At 32.3% G+C, this 19290-nt stretch overlaps 1 protein-coding gene across 3 annotated transcripts; it reads right to left on the bottom strand.

The window, feature by feature from the left end:
- Positions 1 to 1123: 1123 nt before the first annotated feature.
- Positions 1124 to 19290, bottom strand: LOC128184742 (solute carrier family 12 member 8-like). 3 transcript variants are annotated; one of them, XM_052854332.1, is made up of 14 exons: positions 19218 to 19290; positions 12002 to 12261; positions 11326 to 11469; positions 10169 to 10360; positions 9845 to 9962; positions 9562 to 9675; positions 8108 to 8309; positions 7364 to 7451; positions 6759 to 6905; positions 6084 to 6588; positions 5538 to 5632; positions 4967 to 5084; positions 4441 to 4498; positions 1124 to 4306 (listed from the first exon to the last, which is right to left on the bottom strand). In XM_052854332.1, the coding sequence occupies exons 2-14, from the start codon at positions 12209 to 12211 to the stop codon at positions 4138 to 4140; spliced, it is 2160 nt and encodes a 719-aa protein (XP_052710292.1). In that variant the 5' UTR covers positions 12212 to 12261; positions 19218 to 19290; the 3' UTR covers positions 1124 to 4137. The 3 variants fall into 3 exon arrangements, with proteins under 3 accessions (XP_052710292.1, XP_052710283.1, XP_052710300.1); XM_052854323.1 differs by lacking the exon at positions 19218 to 19290 and adding an exon at positions 16052 to 16727; XM_052854340.1 differs by lacking the exon at positions 19218 to 19290 and adding an exon at positions 12663 to 13435.

Below are 19290 nucleotides of genomic sequence, written 5' to 3'. Positions count from 1 at the left end.
TCCTTATTGTTTTAATTAACTAACTTAGAAATATTATTTAAATTGTAATTACCATGCAGGACCTGGAAAAGATAATAATTATATTCTAATACAATGTAGTGTGAAAGAATTTTACTTAATTCTGTTTGTCAAAATTCAGTTACATGATAATTTAAATTAAACCCCTGAAACATTATACATACAGATACTGAATTATTTCCTGATATATTTGATTGTCAATAAATTGTACTGCATTTCTTTTGTAAAAGTTAAGCATCTTTCATTTGCACATTTTGCTTCAAATTGACACTTTATGCAATAATCAGATTTAAGATCAGTCATGCCAATTATATCAGCTTAATCATTAAGTTTTTAGAAACAAGATTGAATTTAATGCATGTATTTAATATAGCTTATTTATTCTATTCTAATTTTCCCAAATAATATCCTTTCTATTCCTATGAAGAATTATTGAAGTGTTGTTTTTTTACTTAATTCTTTTATTAACATTGGACCTGTTAGGGTCCCTTCCTGTCCCCTGGGTTATGATTTACCATAAATTAGAAAGCTATGTTATAGATTGAAAAGGCTTTTTGGTTCTATAGGGAGAGGATTTTAAAATTTTCTCACCATATCTTCACTCTTTCTTCAGTTAATTATCTTTACTTCCCTTTGAAGGAGAAATGGTCCTTCATAAGAACAAACTTGAAAGGCCTTCCGCCAAGGATGCTTTGTGCCAAGTTTATTTGAAATTAGCTGGGTGGTTCTGTGTAAGAAGATTTTTAAAACATCCAACCCTGTTTTCTTATTATCTCCCCTTTGAAATGAAAACAACCCTTAGTTTGACTTAATTTGAAAGACCTTCTCTGTAGGATTCTTTGTGTCAAGTTTGGTTGATTGGTCCAGTGGTTCTAGAGATGATAAAAATGTGAAAAGTTTACAATGATGCCAATGATGATTGAGACAACAATTTAGCTCATTTGAGCCTTTGGCTCAGGCGAGCTAAAAACAAGTTAATTCACATTTTCTGATTTTGCTTAAATGAATATAGAAACAGACTGAATTTAAGCTATATTGAGTTTCCAACTTAACCAACAATAGAATGTACTTAAGCGATAAAATAAATGAAAAACAAAGACAAGAAAACAGTTAAAATCAACATTTTATTCACTATATTCAACATGAACAATTCTTAAAACCAAATTGGCCTTAGAAGAGGTCATACACCACATAGACTATACAACATTTTACCCAGTACATGTATTCCATAATGTCTAAAATGAACACAGCGAGGAGAGAACCAACCAGTGATTGGAAAAATCATCTAACAACATTAAGGTCAGTAAGCGAAGACATGCCACGTACTGTACAACTACCTGTTCCAAATAAAGTTTCATTAAGGAGACTGCAGGGTCGTCAAAAAAATTAGCCAACAGATTTTCTTGAATTTTTCAAACATATAAACTATTATTCAATAAAAATACAATTCATATATTCTAGCTTTAAATTTTGTACATTTTTCTTACCATACACATGTATTGATACAGAGTTCTCCTTCTTAATGAAACCAAAATAGTACATGTATCAAAATGGCCACAGCCATCCAGCTCTTTTAATATTAATATCTAATACATAAATTTTTCTTAAAATGTAATAGCTGTTCCAAAAATCTCAGTAATACATATATTAACATTTGTTCCAAAAAAGTCATAAATATTTAAACCATCAATTTTATTAACAGTTAATACCTGGTCTAAAAAAATTCATTAAAGTACATGAACCATTGCATGATCTAATGATTTCATTGGGAGTGTTGATGCATATGTACATGTTAATGTACCATAGATTTAGTTTGTTTATGATCATTTCATTCGTAGCTATGCATTTATCAATTTTTTTGGAAACAATGCCTAAACAAAAGAGTAAGAACATTCATGAACATCAATGGCTTTAGAAAAAATTCACAAATTAAACTTAATTACCAACAAAAAATGTTGGCATATTTCTTATTCAACAAATATTTGAATTTTTTTTATGAATTCCAAAACTAAGACCATGAAAATTTGTTCCCGAATAAGAATGAAATTTAAAAGTCCTTACAAACTGCATGTTTATGTATTGTAACCCCATTATATAATATCCTTGGTTATTGTAAAAAAAAAAAAAATATCAGTCTCATCTTGAAATATATTGTTTAAATTTAACTTTAATTTACACGGTTTAAGAAATGATCATCAGCTCAAACTTAAGAATGTATGTGAATTGCACATGTATCAATAACTGCCTATCTTCATCTACAGTGTAAAAAAGTAAACATAAAAGATAAAAAAAACCAAAAAAAAAAAACCAAAAAAAAAAAAAAAAACTGTCCCTAAAAAAAATAACTCTGGAATGTAAAAAAAGACTGACAACCTTGCTATAATTATAAACTGTATGTATACTTGACAGTATAAGAATGGGTTATTAATATACCATTATTAATTCAATGTATCAGTAATTCTATGAATGAATAAATATATTATGTACCATATGTCACAACCAAAAAAGAGAAAAAGATATATTCATGTACTGGTAATCTTTCTATCAACCAATAATCAAGAAAATTCAGAAATAAATACCAGTAAACAGAGAAAAATATTAATAAAACATATTTCACTCCATCAAACAAGTAATACTACATGTAAATAGATTTTTTTTTTATGAAAAATCCTTCAGTTTTCAAATTCAAATTATTTGATCAAAAGCTAAAAGTGTATAACATGAGATTCAAGAATGGAGATCAATAAATGCGTCGATTTTTACAAGAACTTGAAATGGCAATCAATCTACTTGTTTTTTTAATAACACGATTTTGAACTAAATGCCTGAGATTATAAATGCAGTAATCATAAATGCTGGATAACATACATCACAATATCAATGTAATAACCTATATCCTATTAAGATGAAAGGAATTCAGAGAGAGAGAGAAAAAAAACAACTTGGGTTTAGCATGTTACAAAAAAAAAAAACCCTGACACATCCATGTATAGTAAATAAACAACATTCAAGGAAACAAAAAATAACCATCTAAGAATAACAACTTTGACAAGTTAAAATACCATGTAAACAATATCACATAAATATAACAAATCTTTATAATATAATATGGAATTCTCTTTTGTGAAAGTATGGGACTATGGCAATTGAATGTTCATTGCTGAATCATGGGAGAAAATGTTATATCTACACCAAAAGAACTATCGGTACAATCTTTGGTTAAAATGTATGTTTTCTGTGAGCCACTGTGATAAAAATAGATAAAATACCCATAATGCATTGCAAAAGTACCTACGTCTCGTTCAATGTGAAAATCTTCATTTTATATTATATCAAAATGTAAACCATTCCGACTCCTGATGATTATGGAATATATATTAATTAAGAACCTTTTACAAACGAATTTTCTTCTAATAAAACAAGAATAAATAATTAAGAAAGAAATTTTGAATCTGGCAAGAAATCATACAAAGGAAGCACATATAGTATAGGTACATTTAACAAGTTGAAAAATGGAATGTAGAAAAATTTAAGATGTCAGAAGCCAACAGTGTTTGTGACTGGTTGTTCGTAACAAAGCAGTGAGTCTACGGACAAAATGATTTAAAGTTGAATGAATGTAGTGCAACTTTATAGTTTTCCCTCAACATATTCTAGTAATGAATGCACCATCTAAAGCAGCATAAAATATAATATCTTTTTTTTAATGGTTATATATTGTCATTATTGCACATTTTGTACTAAACATGAAAATTATTATAAATATCTATAACACTGATTAGAAGGGGAAAGTTTTCGACAGAGAAAATAAATAGAGTGCACAATAAATAATAATAATGTTCATAAGATAATTATTTGCAGTCAGAAAGAAAATTAATCCAACTCAATTATTTAACACAATTGACAAGGATTTTATAGACAAGGTTAATACATCCCACTTAAAACCCTGTGTGCCTCAATATTCATTCATAAAAAGGTTAATGATTCATTGTACTACTTACTAGTTAAATTAAAAACAGTGGAAAGGTGAGAAAATTTTAAGAAGTGGAACAAGAATTCTGAGGACTAGTTTTACAGGCTACATGTATTTGGAATAGTGCTTAAAAACGATTTGTTCCATCAGTTGCTATCATAGTCATCAAAGTTCTCTCCCCTGACAATTTCTGATTGGTGATAGCGCCCTCTGTTGGCAAAGTCTTCATTATCATCTGTCAGTTGAGCGGCCATTAGGTTCATGGCTGGGGTTGCCGGGGCAACAATGATTTCTTCCTGAACATTTTTCCCACCTCTGTGCAATAAAAAAAAATAAACCAAAGTCTCATCGATAACTGGGAAAAATTAAAATATCGCAGAATTTCACATGCAGAAGTCAATTTGAAATTAATAATCAAATTATCTGAGTAAATGATTTGGTGGCTATACCTGCAACACTGCTTGATCCCTCCTTTGATCCAGTCATACATGTTGAAATCGGCAATACCTGCAAAAGATTCATAGCAAGAAATAAACATTTATATTCTGTTTATGGAATTTCAACAGTGTAAAATTTAATCAAAATGCAAAAATGAACATCATAAAATATCATTGGCTTCGAAACTTTTTGAAAAGTTAGAAATAACCATAACCATAAACTATTTTTTTTTTTGGCTTGTCAAGATTTCTGATAAGTCTAGCCCCCTTTCTTTCAATTTGCTTCCGACGCCACGGATTATATAGGTAAGATTTCTCATATGACTTGTGTTGGCATATGAATTTTTTTCTAACGAGCTGGCTGAGCTATCAAAAAGGGATTTACATAATTATTCAAAAATGATTAAAACATGTGATGATAGAGAAGGACAGATGAGGAGATGTAGAGTTGGAGGGACCTAAAGATGAGAAGATTGTGATGAAATGGAAAGATGAATGGTAGTTAGACCAGATGGACAGAAATGAGAGGACATTATACCTGGAAAGTAGCCCGGACTGGCTTGTCCAATGTAGATGTAGATAATTAACACAGCGGTCACTTCTCCCAGAGCGTAGGCCCACTGCACTGAGAACATGATGACGATACACACTATGGTCTGTCAATTCAAAGGAAAATAGCTTAGATTTTCTTTACTGTAGAAGAATATTTAAAACTCTGTGAAATTTAGGCGGCATGGAAATTAGTACATTATATTTTCTAAATTTAAAATTATCTCAGCAATAAAATTTTCATCTTTTAATGGACTACTGTAGATTCTTTATTACGCAAGTACTTAATTCTGCGATTCAACGGATTTCCATCAAATTGCGAGAACATAAAATCGCGAATGTCAAAATTTTATCATAGTTTCATGTAGTTTACATATGTTCAAAAATAAAAGCAAGATTTTAAAATTCGCGAGACTGGCTTCTCACGATTTTACACGGATATTAATTTCTCGCGTTTAATTAGGAATTTACAGTATCTGGAAAAACATGAATCAATATTCACTAAATTTTGAATACTTTAATGTCTACAGTATATGGTATATGAGTATGTGATGACGTACCCCGATCAGTGAGAGCCACCTGTTACAGAGGAAGGAGTACCAGGACGTGGGCTGTTTGATGATCTCATCACTCAGTGGCTTCTTCTCCTCCTCCTCTGTCAACACAAACAAACTACATGGACAGCAGTTTCAATAATATACAGGGACATCAATTTTCATGGATTACATAAAAACAACAGTTTCAAAGATTTTTAAATTTGTAGCCAATAAACTTTTTCAAATGAAAATTGATGAAAGAAGAGTACATTCTGTATATCAACTTTCATTGAGGTGAATATCATTTTGCAATTACCAGGGATAAACTGGTTCACTGTGACTCAGTTCATAACTTAGCCTATTTTGCTAATGTTATTCAAAAACTGAGTCAAGTTAAAGAACTGATTCACAACGAGAAATATACATGTATATGTAAAAGTAGTGAAAATTTATTGTACACAAGTGAAAGTCATTTTACAACAATTCTCACCGAGATAAAAAATATACTGCTATATTTGGTTTTATCTTTTAAGATATTGTTGATGTATAAAGATTTGATATATAACTCACCAGCTCCTATTGTAGTTTTTTCTGGTAGAAGCGTTGACTTATCGTTCTGATCAGTGGTGCCCTCTACAGATATCCGTCGCTTCGTGGCATCAAAGTCGGCCTCTGGGGTACTGGCGGTGCTACCATTTTGTCTGGCTAGGTGGTGCTGCCCCCTCTGCGTCATCCTCTCCGGGAACAAGCTATCTAGGTCAGTGGCCAGTTTCTCGAAGGAATCTTTTGGCCGGGTCTGGGTGGAGCAGGTCCCGTAACCTAGACAGCCATTTCCCATTTCCCCCGAAGAAGAATTCATCTTCTTGTTCATTGGTCCGTACTTAAGTTCTTTCTCATGACGTCTGTCATATGACATGGCAAGTGCAAAGTAAGCGTAGTCTATGGCTGCGTAGGTCATCATAAATGATGTTGTGACGATTGGGGCTAGGGAGTTCACGTCCCCCACGAAAATAAATAGAAGAGTGACTAGAGTTATCAAAATTAAAGCGTAAATTGGAACTTTGTTAGGTCCTCTCTGGAAACAGAAAATAAAACCAATGAAATTGATTTTGAAGTTATTGATTGCTACATGACACTTAGTTTCAATATCTCTTATAAATTTTGATTTCAAAAAAAAAAAAAAAACCAAAAACAAATTCTTTACATGTGGATCAAGCAACTTTTGGGGTGTAAATTGATACTGACCCCTTGACCTAATACCCTTATTATGGGCATCACATTTTCATTGGCTATTGACTGGAGAATCCTAGGGGGTCCATACAGACTGCCCATACAGGAGGACACCGAGGATATATAGAGACCAGCCAGCCATAGCACACCAGCTATAGAGACCTAGAAAAAAATTAAAGAAGTCTGCAATATTATGCGACTCGTAAAAATGTCAAGCACAGGGTTCCTGCTAAAGACAACATTATTAAAACCTGAGAATTCACAATTAAACAAGCATACATCATTTAATTGAAATCAGTATCTAATATTTAATTATATCTGATACAAAGCAAAAAAAATGCATCAGATTAAAAGATTTTAATGCTTATTTTTTCAATGATGCCTAAAAACATGAAATTAAAATTCAGTTTCTTGGGCATTGCTACATTACAGGTCAAACATAAAACAAAGTTGAGTTTTCATCAAAATACCCCAGATTACCCCCAAAAATATCAGTTGAACTACTACCAAAATACATAAATAAAAGGAACCCTGTATATTTACAACAAAAATCTGTAATCCTATGTTCTTGTTTTGTGCCTTATTCCTAATAACGCTGTATTGTGTGAGATGGCACTTACCTTTTCTGCGATCATCACATCGTCAATGAGGTAGACACGTACACATGTGGCACCGAGAACTAAGGTGAAGGACACATACAGAATAGTGCTGTCACAAAAACAAGGGAAAATTAATAAGTAGTCACAACTGATGAAACTGAGCTAACTATCATCATCATATTACCTTAGCAAGATTTGGTAAGTTTTTGGGGTTTTTTCCAATAGTTTTAAATAGTTCAATTAAACATTTATTTAAATTTATAGTTTGTATAGAAAATTTGAAAAAAAAAGTTAAAAATTCAGAGTCAACAAATCTACTACGTGTATAACCATTTTAACAAAGTATTTCCAATACTTTATGGGTACAATAAATATCAAGGAGATCTAAGAGCAATCTCTGCAAAAATTCAAAATGAATAAATAAATTCAATAAGAAAAAAAAGCTATGACTTCATAATCATTGTGATATAAAGTATTAGTCTAATTGAAATGTCTCCTGAAAATTTCTCATCCTCATTACGCAGCCAAATAAAGAATTTTTACTCCAATACTCAGAAATATTGATCAAATTATGAAATATAATGTGACATCAATATAAACACCCTTTGAGAGTTTGCAAGTTTTTCAAAAATTTGAATTGAATATCATTCAAATGTAGTGTAGGGTGGTATGAATTTCATATTCATTTGCTTAAATCAAAAACTGAAAATATGGTACCAATTCTCGTCATCAGCCACGAAAACAACAACAGCAATCAAAACTTACGATACACCAAGAGCGGCCAAGGTTCCTTGGGGAATGTTGTTGAAAGGATCCTTAAGATCCCCACTCATGTTGATCCCAGCTAGAATCCCAGTGACAGTGGAGAAAAACAATCCCATCATGCTAAAGAAGTTCTCTCCTGGCAGGAAGTCTGGATTGGAATTGTTACGTAGATTGAACTCTGAATATCCCATGACTCCATGCTCTGAAAAGAATATACACAAAGGGATGTTAAAGCTATACACGCTATAATTTGCGTCAATTTTGAATAAAGGGGAAAATGTATATGTTTGATTAGTAATAAAAGTTACCTTTATGCTGTTAATTATAATGCTCAATTCGATCACGTAACAAATATATCAAATATTAAACAATAAAAAATATTTATTTTCCTGCCAGGAAAGTGATGCCTCCTCGTGAATATCAATCTATCACGTGATATCGACAGCTAAATTTAGCCTATCATACCAAAACTGGTGAAGGGTCAACATCTTCATAATTGTGATAGTTTCACAAAGGAAAGGATATTTTCAGTAAAGCATGAATTTGTCCGATATACGAGTACAAACAAAAGAAGAAAAAATACAAGCCTGTGAGTAGATATGAATACTTCCTTTAAAAAAATGACGTAGACCTGTGTTTTTCCCCTATGTGCTATTTATAGATCTTATAAGTGTTAATGCAGAAGTAAGGGTATCGTGAATGACAAACGTATTTTACTCATTATACATTTATGTATTTCAAATTAACAACTGTTAAGCATATTAAAAATCAAGTTGGATATTTAATTAGGCAAACAATAACGACCACCTAGTTCTCCGCGGACATGCGCAATGAGGTCGGTTTGCTCTTCCTTCATCAATATTCATGAAAAGGTATATTTTCCTTGCAGGAAAATAAACAATTAAAAATCTATATCTTTGTAACGAGATAGATTTCACCATTGTAATTTACAGATTAAGGATAACTTTTATAAGTAGACAAACACACGCGTTTTCACTGTCATTCAAAATTGACGTAAATTATAGCGTGTATAGCTTTAAAAATACTTATTGCAAAAATAAATTTTGAGACATATTTAAGCAGTCAGTTTGAAGTTAATGAGAGTCAAAAAAATATCACTAAAATGCTTTAAAACATATTAATACATTATGTAAACCCATTCCCCAGATATTGGGTTGTTTATGTAATTGACATAAATCTGATGACCTTTTAACCTAATACATGTAATCAAAAGTGGTCATCCTCTTGCCATATGACCATTCTGTGTATGGAGATTGCCAACAGCAGGCTGACGGATCTAAAGATATTGTTTAGGCCAGACAATTAAGATAGTCATCTGAAATGCCCACATTTTGTAAAGCATCGTGGCCCCATCTCCAAAAGGGAAAATATGGTGATGGACATGTATACTATATCAGCACCCATTTTTGGTATGTTATAATTCCCCAACCTACCTATATCTGTATGAACAAAGGATCCAACAATCAAATCCATGGCAGAGAAGAACAAGGCGAACAACAGGATGAGCTGGAGCCTTATCACCCATTTCACTCCTGCTACATTAATGCCTACAAACAGAAATCAATCAACTCTTAGTACAGCAATAAGCAATGTCTGCAATGTACTGTATTACTAGGTACATCTTAAGCACTGTCTGTAAGGAACTTGTGTTACTCAGTACATCTTTTTCATAGGGTTGAAAGGCAATCACTCTTAAATTAGCTCAGTAAGGCTCACCAAGAAGAAGCAGCACCAGGGCTATGGCTACACCTCTAGCAATCCAGGGATTGTCTTCATTCATCAGCCTCATGATGGACTCTCCGAACCCCATCACAGACAGCGAACAGCTGACAGACTGTAAAACAAGACAAATAAAACCTGGTTTACAGGAAGAGGTGCTTCTTCAAATGATCTCAACAAAAAATACAGGTATGTCTACTTGAAATAAATTTGACCTCGAAAATTCATAAATTGATGAAAGTGCATAAATGAAACTATGATTCCCCTAACAACATTCATAAATGATATACATGTATCATGAAGTAATCAGGACTAGCTTACTTGTGCAAAGCAGTAGAGGATTCCGATGCACCCCCCAATCCTTCCCCCCAGGACGTGGGCGACCAGGAAGTAGACGCCACCGCCCTCCATCTTACAGCGCTCACACACTCCTATAGCACTCAGTGCCACGATCAGCACCAGGAACACAGTCACAAAGATCATCAGGATCGTCAACAGAATACCAGCATTCCCCTGAACAAACAAATAAATACCATGCTACCATGAATATTGTATCATTTTAGCTTTGTTTTCAACACTATACCTTTCAACATAGAGATAATTGCTATAATAAATATTGTACCAATTAAAGCTTTCTTCATCTTTGTTTTAATATGGACATTGCATGATGGAAATCAGTTTTAATCAAAATATGTAATCACAACTGCTTTTATGGATTTTTTTTTCAAATAGAGCCAAATAAATTGCTAACAGAAGCTCATCAATATTCATAGACTCTCAAAATTGAAAAGTTAGAGGTGTGTTCTATTTGTGAAATAAATGCTGTTTCAACTAATATAAAGCCATAGATAAAGTTGAACATTAGTGTCATTGCATTTAGTGTAATCATATCTTTTAGCAAATGACTGTATATTTAACGATAAGTAGACCCCATCTTCATCTAAAAGGGGTTTGACACGTATTGCTTAAAGTCCAAGCTCTTGTTAAAACGGCTTTAAATACAGACCAAAGTAATGAATAGAGGGAAACTATTGCCCTCATTTTATTTTTTCTCAATGTCAGTGGGCAAAAATGCTGGGGGAGAAAATACCGGTAACCCGGCCTGTATGTGAATTATGTTGGTTATGGCAACAAAAGATATTTAAACAAAATGTATACAGCTGCATGTACAACCATAGCATACCATAAAGGAACAGTAATTTACTACTGTGGTTTCATTAATATTCAAGGGTATCAATTTTCGTGGATAAATTGAAAATCACAGTTTCAAGGATACGAAAATTGGTGGTAAATGACCCCATCAATACAAATTGATAGTAGAAATTTCACTTCTATGAACATTTAATTTCATGGATAAACTGAACAACGAAATCCAGGAAAATTGGTATTCAGCAAATATTGATGAAACCACAGTATATTGCAAACTTTGTCTCTGTTGTTAGCGAAAACATTTTGAAAAACAAACCACTGAAACTTACCACAATCCATCCCATGCGAAGGAAAATGACGACACCCAAGATATTGATGAGACAGGAAGTGAAGACCCCGTCCCATGTTCCAAACAAGACTGGCTCCGAGATAAAGAAATTAGCTTTGTACCAGGGCTTGTGGGAGGACAAATTCTAAAAATTTAAAGATATTCTTTATAATGTTCAAATCAATAATAAATACTTTGTCAATAAGTTAATCTTTTTATTCTTCAAAAGCAAAAAAAATGAGTATGTGGGTTCATAAACCAATGTATATTTAGTCCCGATATTTTTAATTTGGTATTTTGATTTTATCAATTTCCTTGCATATACCGGTATATTATATATATTTGATAGTTAATGAAGATAAAAACAAAAAGTCATTTTAAACATTTCAGAGTTCCGTAAAATAAAACCACTCATTTTTTTCTTTTTTTATAAAATATTTCACTATGATTTAAATGTATAAGTTAAAATATTGTGGAATTGGTTGACCTGTGATACCCCTTCAATTAATATGAAAAAATTGATCATGTATCGTACATGTAGTACTTCAGGTATATGCAATCATTTTTACACCCCCCCCCCCCATTTATGTGAATTTGTGCAAACCTGTAAAGCTGAATAATTTTTTTCCAACCATTTTAGTAATTTATTTTTATCAAAACCTTATGAATTCCCGTACCTGATCCTCCCTGTAGAGTTCATTGTGTTTGCCCTCCTCCAACGACTGGTAGCTGCCATCTTGGATTTCTGAGGCTGATCTGGTCAAATCAGATTCGCCTTTGACTGGTTCCCGGCTCAGACCAAACCTGCTCCAGTCCGGCTGCTTCTTCTTGGCCTTGGCTTGTTCGGCCATCAGTGATGTGTTCTCGTTGTCTGAGGAGCCTGACATTGTTGCTGACCTTTGACCTTTCTCCTCTGCATCCTCATTTCATTCTGAGACTAAACATGGTAATGAAAAACAAAACAACATAATAATAACTATTCTGCAAGCACGATGTATCGCAGGAAATTGCTCATTCTTACACATGGTAATGAAAATCAAAACAAAAAATAAATAATTATACTCTGCAAGTACAATGCATGGGCAATGAATACAAGAAGCCGTAAATGTCAAAGTAATAATCAAGCACTGTGTTTTTTATAGCTGATTGCTCACAGCCTTGTTATCAAAGCAAAGACAATACATCACAGAAAATTCAAACTCTACATAAAAGTTGCTACTGCACAGCATTGGAATAAGGTCATGAGCTGACAGGCAAATAATAAAACAATCATTTTTCTTCTCTCTTCGAGATCACAGAAGTCATTTCCTCCTCGAGGATATTAAAAACAATTCTTACCAGAGAACCAAGATTGAAAAACAGCTAGTATAAACCTAATACACAATCAGCTGTAGTTTTAATTATTTTCACTCAATGAATCACCAATCAATTCTTCACTGTAACAAAAATCATTTCACCAATTCATCAGCAGCCATCACTGTATACTTTAACTAATTTCAGCAGATCTGCAGAGAATTATGATAAAGCAGTGGTATCAGAACAAAATCTCCCTCCTCCAGAATAACGATTCCGTCGATGGTCTGTTTACAGTGAAAAGCCGCACTGTATCAGTTGACAGCACTAAATGCGAGGATAAAGGAAATACAAATTCTCCTGGCGACAGGCATATTTGTGTTTCTTTGATTTTGTCGTTGTCGAACATTCGTGAGGATTTTGATTATAAAGCTACTGCAGAGAACAGATATGGGATTTTCATATACATATACTGACCCAATGAATGGTAGTCACACAATCATGTAGAAAGTCCCCCAGTGAGTGTCAACAAAGGACATAAATCAAGTAACAGATGTATATTATATATTTGCATTCTTGTTATAAGATCTTTAACATATTGCGTAAAATATGAAAATTATTCAGCGTGAATGCTAATTTCATCAATAGGAGATCATTATGTGCCTGTCCAACCAAAAAATAAGTCTGATAATTTCTGTGGAATCATTTGATTTAAAATCAGAATCTTAAATAATTCAATAAGTTACAATTGACATATTGTTTATTATAAGTATATTAACATGTACTTGTAACCCATCAAAAATCACTACCAATTAATGATAAATACATGTAATTTTTTAACTCAATCTTGCATATACCTTAACAAGCTTATCTTTTAAAAAAGATTGGTGAGCTAGCGCTGTAGCCATCATAAAACTTAGAAGCAGATTTCTAAAACATTAGTTTAAATTTCTGACTCGATTAATTAACAATAGGAAGGCACAGGGATGTATTAGAATTGTGCCGGGCTGGAGTGGGGTTCTGAATCTAGAGTGGGCTTCACATCGGCAATGGCATAGCTCATTGACTGTGCCTTAATCATTATGTATCTACTGTAATTTCAATTTCAAGGTGAACATTTTCAAGAACCATTGCATTGGTGCTGTTTTATAACAATCGTATCTTCTATGGCCTTTCCGACATGCTCGGAAAACATATATCCGAGGTTGTTTTCCGAGCCTGCCGGAAATTTAAGATAAAACTAGCTATTTATTATGATATATTTAGAATAACTTTGCATTATAATACCTAAGATAATGTTACTTTTTGACATTTACAATAAACAAAAAACTTTATGTGAAGATGATAAACGAAATTCAAATGGTACAGTTTATCTACAATAGTATTCCCAGAATCCCCTACTATGGAGTCGAGCATGCGTATTCCAGTGAAAAAGACTAACGTAGTTGCTAGCGCTCGAGAGCGCTAGCAATAAATAAATCATTGAGAGAAACTTCTAATTCAAAGGGCATAATTTTGATATCCTTACTATACCTTTGAGGAAAATCTTTCAAAGTCTTTTCAAATATTTTTTTTTCTGAACATTACCGATACTGCAACTCAGTAAACCACACTATACACAATGTACATGAATATTAGGGTAAGAGGAACAACCGGTTATATACAGCTTTGAAAAAAAACATCTATTAACTATTCAAAAGTAAGAAAACATGAGGGAAAAGTTGATTCAGCCTCCTTGGTGCTACATAATCCCAGCAAGGTGCGAAACCTTAAAAACAAGCGAAGCAAGGCCTCCTAATTCTCTGATTCTTTATAACCGCCAAAGATTAGAGTACTAATAGGCTTAAGCTACTGGAAAAACAAATTTTTTATTTAAAGCACAACACAGAAAAAATGAAAAGATAATATTTGTATGCAGCTCATAGATATTCTATAGCTCTACAGATCTGAGAGATTTAACTCTGTGTTGATAATTATGAAACCAATTTAAATGCATTTTTTTATAGAGAAAAACATTCTATTCAGATAAAAGACATTTGTACATGTACCTATACTATATCTATAGGCTATGACAGAAAAATTAAGTATATATATACACATGCATGCATGGGCAATAACAAAAAGAGGACAGCTTGGTTCCCACCATTCATTGATGGTGAAGGCTTAAAACCTCAGGAAACTGCTACAGAAAATCAAAGTATTCAAAGTACTGAAGGGAGCTAAAGCAGGGAATGAAATGCATCACAAATAGACATTTAAGGGTTAATATGTTTTCAATCAATTTTTAAGTTGGAGGTTTTGCATTATGATTTGCTTATCTGTTGTGATTGAAGCCCCCATGTTACAAAATGACTGCTTTTGCATCAGAATCAGAATTAAAGAGACATTTTTGGGCTTTATTGCTAAAAAGGTGAATATCATCATTTTAATAATGAAATTATTCATTGGCTTTGATAACATGTACATATATGTATTTTTGGTGTGTATGTATGGTTTTTCAATATCTGATACTTTTACATTGCAATTTACTGCACATTAAGCATGTAAATTTAAGCCCTTGTCAATTATATTAATTAATTATAAATATATGTTACATAATCATGAAAAAATTAAACAAAGTTGAGAAATAATCTAAGTCTTCCAGGCCCTTATAAAACTGATAACTAATATTCAAAACAGTGGTCTTCATTTGTAAGTTGTCCCCCAAATCTTTCTATCAATACCAACCACACACTGTAGCCTTGTAGTGATGGAATGAAACCTTATCGGTGATGGGAAAGGTTGTTAACTATACGAGTGTATTGATTACAGGGAGACACCCTTTACTAAATCCTACTACAGCTGACAGTCTGACACAATGCATGGCCAGCCAGAAGCAGTGATAACGTTGATGAAAGCTTTATAAGGGTCTCGATCACTTGAGCTGTTAACGACTCCTCTGTACTACTCCTTAATAGAGGCTGCACTTTTATGAAAAAAAAAAATTTGCTGCCAATAGTCCATGTACGCGAATACATTAAATATAAAATCAAATGAAATAATAAATGTTATAGAATAAATAAAATTTTAGTGCATTAACTGCGTAAAAAATCATTACTATTACTGGTATGTCAATTCATGCAATCAATATATAATGTCATTTGGTACATGTGTATACGCATATATCATATGGGGAGAGACAAAATCAATGAACATTTATACAGTAATCCAGATTTATCTAAAGTAATCATTTGTATAAAATTTGCAGTTCTGCTCCTAGTTAATTTCTCTGACATTTATGTATGACACATTGGTAAGCCCTACGAAATTACAATATCGTGAACAACCACTGAAGCCCGATACACCATGACAAGTTTATACATCCAGTTGATGGCACTCAATTATTTAATATCAATAGCATTACAACATTTATCAGCTCATATCATATACATTACCTATACATTTTAAGGACAATCATGAATCCAGAAAGTACAATGTACATGTAGATATACTTCATCCAAAGACGGCACATGTATCTGAAGTCGATCTGAATTTCATGTATTGAGAAATAGATTTTTTTTTCTCAAGCATGATCTTTACACAATGCATATCCCAACAACAATACCCCATGTCCATTAGTGAGATCTGGCTGGTTCACCAGTAATTCATTACTATACCTATATACCTCATTCGATCATTCTTAGTGGTATCAGCTAGTTGTTACCTGGCAAAAATCAAACTTCACCAAGTTATTAAATCTATTTTTAAAAGTAGCAGTCATGTCTTTCCCTTTCAATACACAGCCTAGTATCCACTATTTTTACACCTTTCATTGTACCTGAGAATCTTCTCTTATACAATACATTCCACATTTAGTTTAAATCCAAAGCATAAGGAAAAGAAATAAAGTTTCAAGCTAAAAAAAAAACACCTTACATTGACACCTTTTTGATTTCCCCCTTTGATTCTTGATAAGGTCAATTTTAATTCATTTCAACAATATTAAAAAATGTTATTTTTTCTAACCATTATTAGTACTTTGGACATAAAAAAGGTCCCTGCATTGAAGAAAAAATATTTTGTTTTACAGTAGGGTTTTTTTTTACCAGCTAAACATTCAAAATTCAACATATTAACAAGACTCAATCAGTCCCATTTAATTTAAGATAACAGTATCAAATATAATACACATCATCTATACACCTCAATTTTCTTTTTTCTTGCTTTTCTGCTTCCTTTTATTTTATTTCAGTCTGACCCAAATTTTCAGCCTCTGAATTTTCATCCAACTTGTCAATCCCCTTCGTCTTATAACTATGTTAATTTCTATTAGGATGGGAAGAAAAACAACTTAGTTTGAACTGACCACCTTATAAATCCGCTGAATCTCGGGAATGTAACTTGAATCAATACAAGTAGCAACCATACTGGCGTATTCAACTCCTACAGACTCTGTATCCTGAGAATGTCAGAAAATCCATAGGCCAACGATAACTTAATGGTCACCAATGGCTACACGATACTGATCAGTGAAATGGATTTTCAATTAAGGTTCAACATAGAAACACATTCTATAATCATTCCCCCAAAAAATCAATTCTGTTTTATCATTAGTCTGAATATATCTTACAAAATCTATCATTAATGTTAAGGCAAAAAGACAAAATCAAATACATTTAATTTACTGGCATCTCAACCAAATTTTATATAATTGCAATGAGTATTAACTGTATTTCAGAAAAGCAGTTGAATTTTTTAAACCAATCAAATAATAAAGATCCTAATCAAGAATAGTGATCAACACATAATTTAAAAATTAATTAAATAAGATAAGACCCTTTCATCATGTTCATTGCAAATGTGTGGAATTTCATATCATTCTGCAGATATGAAAAGTACTGTATAAAGTAAAGCTAAATAGATTGGTTCCAGACCTAGGGAGATGCATCTAAAGCACATTGTTAATTTCCTTGTAATGTATAAATTTATTAGATGATCTATATATTCCCTAAAAGTATATATTTTTATAATGTGCAGCTGATAATTAATCAATAAATCTCTGTAACCCTGACCTAGATCAAACAGATTACCATATTAAGATTTGGCTTGAAAAGAAATATGTCATTCTAAATGAAAAAAAAATAACTTAAGCTTTACATATCTGGCTAAAGACCAAAAAAAAACCCCACATTGAGGAAAAAAAATTAAAAACTTTCGTTGAATACAAGAATGTCATTTTTTAATCACGAGCCCCAACTTTCCTTTGCGGATATGATCCTAAATAATCTTGTTTCTTTGTCATCAACTGTGACTTGATCCCTTGTTGTAGTTGGTTGAATTTTTCAATAATGGTTTTGACCTTCAATTATAATACTCTGCAGTTTTACAGACATACTACTGGTATTTAAAGAATGGGTCCCTGATCTTCATTCCATTGCCTTGGTTTAATGGTTATTTCCGAATCAATCTGATCAACATATATACAACTATCAAAATGATGCTTGATTTCAGAGTTTAATGCCTTAATTTTCTATAGTTTATATACCTGTATTACAAATGCAGAGTGTGTGTAACTGTTATGGCACTTAAAATAAAGAATTCCTTTCCACTAAGTCTGGTGAAATTACAAAAAATATACATTATAAGGACACCTCAAAGTCTCACATTGAAATAATAATGCAAATACACTGATCTGAACATGGATAGTCAAAAGTTATCCGTTTTGGTACATATATATACCTAAGAAAAAAACAGAATAAAGACTTCCAGGACAGATTGAAGTTATCCTCCATTGTTTAAATAAAGAAATAGAAAACATGTGTTGCAGGTGCATGCATTGCAATTGATTTCTCTGCTGCAAGATTCCGGCCATGTTGCATATTTGCATATCATTATAAATATATACATGTATGGCAATGCATGAACACAGCAATGGTGGTTACAAGTTTTATGATTTTTGTGATTATATCTTGTTTTTAAACTTGTTTAACTTTGATGGGTCAGCAAAGGCAATTAAACAGAGCTTGTATATATAAGAACCTCATTGATGCAAACAAAGCTTTTGTTTATGTTTTGAATGTTGAAGAAAAAATTCTAGTTTAAGACCCAAAAATTGAAAATGAATGTGATAAATGCTAGAAACTATTAATCTATGCTTAAATTGAATTAGAACAGAAAGAAATCAGCTTGAAAAAGATGTTTTACTGGTATATTGAACCTATGTAAACAAAAACAGGGCAAGACCCTTGTTTACATGACAAAGATCTGTGAGCCCTGTATTTAACTTGTAACTCTACGACTGACTCTCAAATTTCATTTGATCATTTGAAATGTATTCCTAAAGCATTGTAAATAGCCTATAATAAAAACAGAAAACATAATAAAATTTGACCAAAACGAGAGAAGTTTTTATATTACACCGTTTTCGTACAATAACGTGGACACACAATTTCCACACCAACAGTATCGTGTAAGCTAGGCCTAACATCAAAGGGGAAAAACATAAAAAACAGGATGCGCATTTCAGAATTCCACCCCATGTATCACTCTTACAATTTGATAAATTTTCAGATAAAATTATATAAATAGATCTAAACCCTTCTGTAAGAAAATGTTTCTTACCATTTGATGTCTCAGTTGAGAGAAAAATTGGAAATCGATTTTGCCACCGGAAGTGTGTGTAGCAAACGAAAAC

The sequence above is a fragment of the Crassostrea angulata genome, chromosome 1, assembly GCF_025612915.1.
Source record: "Crassostrea angulata isolate pt1a10 chromosome 1, ASM2561291v2, whole genome shotgun sequence".
Lineage (NCBI taxonomy): Eukaryota > Metazoa > Mollusca > Bivalvia > Ostreida > Ostreidae > Magallana > Magallana angulata.
This window is presented reverse-complemented; position numbering and strand designations above follow the sequence as displayed.

Coding starts and splice junctions, on each gene's coding strand:
- LOC128184742 (XM_052854332.1), bottom strand. CDS start 12,211: ATGTCAGGCTCCTCAGACAACGAGAACACATCACTGATGGCCGAACAA. Junction 10,361..11,325: donor TTCGCATGGGATGGATTGTG/GTAAGTTTCAGT, acceptor TTGTTTGTTCAG/GGGAATGCTGGTATTCTGTT. Junction 5,085..5,537: donor GGTGGCTCTCACTGATCGGG/GTACGTCATCAC, acceptor TTGAATTGACAG/ACCATAGTGTGTATCGTCAT.